Source organism: Austrofundulus limnaeus, unplaced genomic scaffold (genome assembly GCF_001266775.1).
Source record: "Austrofundulus limnaeus strain Quisiro unplaced genomic scaffold, Austrofundulus_limnaeus-1.0 Scaffold75, whole genome shotgun sequence".
NCBI lineage: Eukaryota > Metazoa > Chordata > Actinopteri > Cyprinodontiformes > Rivulidae > Austrofundulus > Austrofundulus limnaeus.
The window spans coordinates 1,496,539-1,501,793 of NW_013952477.1; the positions used below are offsets into that span (position 1 = coordinate 1,496,539).

Sequence of the window (5,255 nt, forward strand, 5' to 3'; positions counted from 1 at the left end):
GTCTGACTAGCCATTGGCTCATCAGTGCTGTCACTTTTTTTTCTCTAAACTGAGGCTGCTCAAAGAGTGATCTACAAGTATGATMAAATTTTATACAAACTACCACAACAACAATGCTAATAGTCCTTTAAATGTTTAAGACAATAATAAAATAATCTTGGCCTTAATGCCTGACATGCAACATCTCATCAGAGCTTATTTATCCAGCTTCAAGCAGGATCAACTTATTTATGGGAAACCATGAACATGTCAATGAAAACAAAATGAACTGACAATGACAGCAGTTTATTTGTGTTAAATAAATTATTTGAACCTGCAAACAGCATCCAGAGTACACATATACAAATACGTACAAACACATACTTATAAACACGCTTATCGTTTGGGATAAATGGTCTGATATGCCTACTGACTGAATCGCAGCTCAGTTTCATGCACGTGGTCTCAAATGCAAACAGGCAACAGAGAGCAAACAAGGCAGTTGTACAACACTTGATTACACTGCTTGAATAAGAGTTATATAAATAGTGAACTAGAGTTATGCCAGAGGGAACGTCAGTGTGATACAAAGTGTTGCCCCCCCACTAAGATTATGTAGCATCCTCTTCACATGAATTCAGTCACATCCACACTAGCTGGAGGGAAGCCATGACACATACATGGTTGTAGTGATCACTCCTGAAAAACAGCTGCAGGTGTAGGAGTACTGACGCGCACGCACGCACGCACACACACACAACCCACCCAGTGACTTTTCTAAGACATCCTCCATCACCTACGCAGGATGATTTGATTGCACTTGAACACGACATTAAAACGTTTGAAGCAGCCCGTTACATTCCAGTGGAAACCTACAGATTCTTATTGGACGGTTAAAGAGCAGCAGGCCTCTCATACGCAGCCTCGTGTCGGCGGGCCGCCTCACTTCTGCTCCCGCCTCCAGACGATGACCATGCCGGTGGAGTCGGCAGACGCCAGCAGACTCTCGTCGCAGTTGAAACTCACGTCTAAAACGGGCCCTCCGTGGCCCTGCAGCTTGTTGACTATGGCCTTGGTGTTCCGCTCAACGTCGAAGAAGTAGACGCAGGTGTCCTCGCTGCCAGTCACTGAGGCACAGGAAGAAACCACACAAATTTAACAATAATCAGTGTTCTATTAAAACAGCCCGCTTCACCACCATACTGTCTGAAGGAACATCATTTATACTGAAATGAAAATGAAATTTACTCCTTTTTTGCCATCTAGCTCAAATTAACTGTTACTTCACATAACATAAAAAGAAAGCCAAACCAAGGGAGAGGGTCTTATTCTGCAGGGCGAAGCAGAGTTGCTGTTTCCTGCTCTCGTGTGTACAACACGCTGTATAAAATAGGTTGCTTTGTTGCTGAAAGATTGCTAATTTGAGCTGTTTTTTTAATCCAGAAGCAGCGGCGGCGTGCTATTTTTGCCTGTGCTTCGCCTGCAGCAAGCAATCCACCGTGGTCTCATTTTGGATTCAGATATCCCAGCAGGTATGCTAGGAGAGCGCAGAAGGAGCGCACAGAGACCACAGTGGGAACTGAGAAACCTCTTACCCACACAGGCCCCTTGTCTGAAAGACATGAGGGGGCAGAAAATGCTATGAATGTGCTGAGAGCCGTGCTGGATGGGGAAGCTTCTCTTCAGCTGCAGAGTTCCTTCGTTGTCCACCACCCTGCAGACGGGAACAAACTCAATAAACAAAGTCTTTTAAAGCCCGTACGCTCGGGAAGGACGACTATGATTAAACAGAGCAGCTTTAACGGACCAACCTGTACAGCAGCAGCTTGTTGATGCAGGCGTTGACCAGCAGGGAGGGGTCTCTGGCCTCCCGGCTGATCCAGGAGCGAGCAGATATGCTGCAGATGGAGCTGCCTTCACTCACCACCAGCCGCTTGGCTTTGGTTAGCTTCCCTGAGGGGAGGGAGGAGCCGACAGACACACATCAGCTGCATTCTCTCTCATTCAGTAAAAAACAAAATCAGATGAGCATCACCATCTACAATAACTCTTTAGTTAAAGGAGCTACAACACCTAACTTCCCTCTGGGATCAATAAAGTGTTTTTGTATTGAACTGAGTTTGTGATGCACTCAGAGGACAACTGTTACCTGTTGCCATGTCGAAGAGGAAGGAAAAGATGCTGCCCCTGTCATCGCCAGCCCACAGGATCCTCCCCGGTGCATCAAAGGAGAGAGACAGCACGCGGCCTGTCAGCTTACTGGAGCCCCCCTTCACCTTCTTCCCAGTGGAGATGTTAACCACCTGCAGGTGGTGCTTGCTGTTTCCCACCTACAATACAGAGCCAGGAGTGAGGACCTTCATCATTCCTGCAGTGCATCACTGAGAAGCCAACTGATAAACCGTGTTCTGCCGCCGAAAATTCAACAAAACATGACAAAATGATTTCATGTTTGATTTAATGCAGCGTAAAAAGTCACGGATAAGGCAAAAAAACACCAACGAAAAAAACCTAAGGTTAAATCAAAAGCCATCAAGACGTTCGCTGCTTTAGTTTTTGGTTTCCAAATGCTGACATTTAAATTTGAAATTTGAATAAATGTCTGCTGTATACGCCACGCTCGTGCATTATTTAGAACCAGATAAAAGGCTTCCATCTGGAGGTTATTTCCCCTGCATGTACTGGTCGGAGGTACACTGCACTCACATGAATAAGAAATAAAACATGTTAGAATTAAGTTCAGAGAGTGGGATTACCTTTGCAAGTGGAAATAAAAAAGTGCTCATGCCAGCTGACATTTTGGAGTAAATCTAAACCAATAAAAAGGCAAAAAATATAATAATAACAACAACAACAATAATAATAAAAAGTTGACTAAAACAGCAGAGGCCCTGCAGTAAAGCAAACACTGAAGGACAAGTTTTTTGGCATTTTTCAGGTGGTGTTTGTGTGTGTGTGTGTGTGTGTGTGTGTGTGTGTGTGTGTGTGTGTTCTCTCACTAAACATCCAGAGAAGTTTTAATATTTGTGGCACAAACAGTTTGGACCGATTCAAAAGGTTTTTAGACGACTGCAACTAAGTTAGACTGTAAAATCAGAGCTGCACTCAGGCCTCTRACATTAGTCGTGTTTATCTTGGCCACCAGTATAAACGGCACTAGATTTTAAAAATAACGCCAAAAAGCAACGATAGTTCTGTGCATGCACAACTTCCTGTTGTGATTTTCTATTACTCAGAAGTCTGAATTTTTAATAAAAGGGTCTGGATCAATATTTTCATTTTTTCAGGTTTTCTGGAGGTTCTTCAAAGTCGTTTTATAGACTTTGACTGCTCACCACCCCCACACATTTTTTGTTCAGTACCAGGTCGTTTTCCGATAAATGATGTTTAACTCAAACCTGTGTTGTGTTGACATATAGACAACTTGGCAAAGGAACGACTTCAAACTAAACCTTTAATGTATTTGTGACGAGCCTGCAACACAGTTTGTTTGCCTTTTTTTTTTTTTTTTTTTTTTTAGAAAAATACAAGAAAGCTACTTGGACGAAAAATAAAAACACATCTCCAGAAGTCCATTTGTCTTTGATCCATCTTGTGAGTTTATACAAAAAACAGCTTGACAAAAGATTTTTTTAGCTTCACAAAGTGATTGTAAAAAAGCCATGAAGTGAAAACTTGACAGAGTAGATGATGAACTAAAGGATGATGCATCTCTCAGGTCTTTGATGGATTGTTTTGTTTAAAGAAATGACCTTCAGATACTGTTCATCTGTTGTTAAGACTTCATACTTCTTACATCTTTCACTCTGCCCCCCTTTATTTATTTTAAGCACACACTGGACGAAATGCTTTCATGGTTAGGTACAAGGAACGAGACTAAAACTGAGGGGAAACAAACTGCAAACGTTCAAAGCATGAATTGGAAAGACCTTCAGAAAGTCTGAAGAAATATTGATCAAGACCACTTTGAAAAATTACAGAAAAAAAGTCTGGCTCCTGTAAATCCAAACAAAGAAATTAGAGGGAGGTTTTAAACTTTTTTAAAATGATTGTACTGTTAAAACAAATCATTACTGAAGGTCACAAAGTGCTTACTGAGAAAATGAATAGTTACAGAAATTGTTATTTTTTTAAATTCAATACAAGTTTAATTAACTTTGATCACATCTTTGTCTTCATYGAGTGTTAATTTACTTCGATTAGTGTACTGGTCCAGAGTGAAGGAACYATCAGTGCATTAGTGTTTATGTCACCATCTTTCATATTGTTTTTGTCAGGCTAAACTTTGTATCTTCAAGTATTATACAGTGGGGTGCAAAAGTTTAGGCAGCCTTGTTAATTTTCCTGATTTACCTTTATAAATCATTGATTGTTTGGATAAAAAAAAATCAGTTAAATATATCATATAGGGGACAAATACAGTGATATTTGAGGAGTGAAATGAAGTTGATATGATTTACAGAAAGTKTGCAATAAGTGGTTAAACAAAATTAGGCAGGTGCATAAATCTGGGCACCAAAAAAAATAACAACCTTAACTCAATATTTAGTAGATCCTCCTTCCACAGTAATAACAGCCTCTAAACACTTCCTATAGCTTCTAATGAGAGTCTGGATTGTGGCTGAAGGTATTTTAGACCACTCTTCTTTACAAAACATCTCTAGTTCATTCAGGTTTGATGGTTTCTGAGAATGGACAACTCTCTTTAAGTGACACCACAGATTTTCAATAAAATTCAGGTCTGGGGACTGAGATGTCCATTCCAGAACATTGTACTTGTTCCTATGCATGAAKRCCTYAGTAGATTTTGAGCAGTGTTTAGGGTGGTTGTCTTGTAGGAAGATGCAGCCCCGGCTTCAGCAGCTTCAGCTTTGTCACTGATTCCTGGACATTGGTCTCCAGAATCTGCTGATCTTGATTGGAATCCATGCGTCCATCAAATTTAACAAGATTCCCAGTCCCTGTACTGGCCACACAGCCCCACAGCATGATGGAACCACCACCAAATTTCACTGTAGGTAGCAGGTGTTTTTCTTGGAGTGCTGTATTATTTTCCTCCATGCATAACATCCCTTGTTCTGCCCAAATAACTCTATTTTAGTTTCATCAGTCCACAGCACCTTATTCCAAAATGAAGCTGGCTTGTCCAAATGTGCTTTAGCATACCTCAAGCAGCTCTGTTTGTGATGTGGGCGGAGAAAAGTCTTCCTCTGCATCACTCTCACATACATCTTCACCTTGTGTAAAGTGTGCTGAATAGTTGAACGATGCACAGT

General features: G+C 41.1%; 1 protein-coding gene across 1 annotated transcript in view; it reads right to left on the reverse strand.

The window, feature by feature from the left end:
* Positions 1-264: 264 nt before the first annotated feature.
* The window catches only part of wdr13 (WD repeat domain 13), a gene marked incomplete at its 5' end in the record, with an annotated part of 11,468 nt that continues 6,477 nt past the window's right edge, over positions 265-5,255 (reverse strand). The window contains 4 exon segments of the mRNA XM_014010969.1: positions 265-1,106; positions 1,575-1,693; positions 1,791-1,932; positions 2,129-2,309. Of these exon segments, the coding sequence (XP_013866423.1) occupies positions 922-1,106; positions 1,575-1,693; positions 1,791-1,932; positions 2,129-2,309 (627 nt within the window).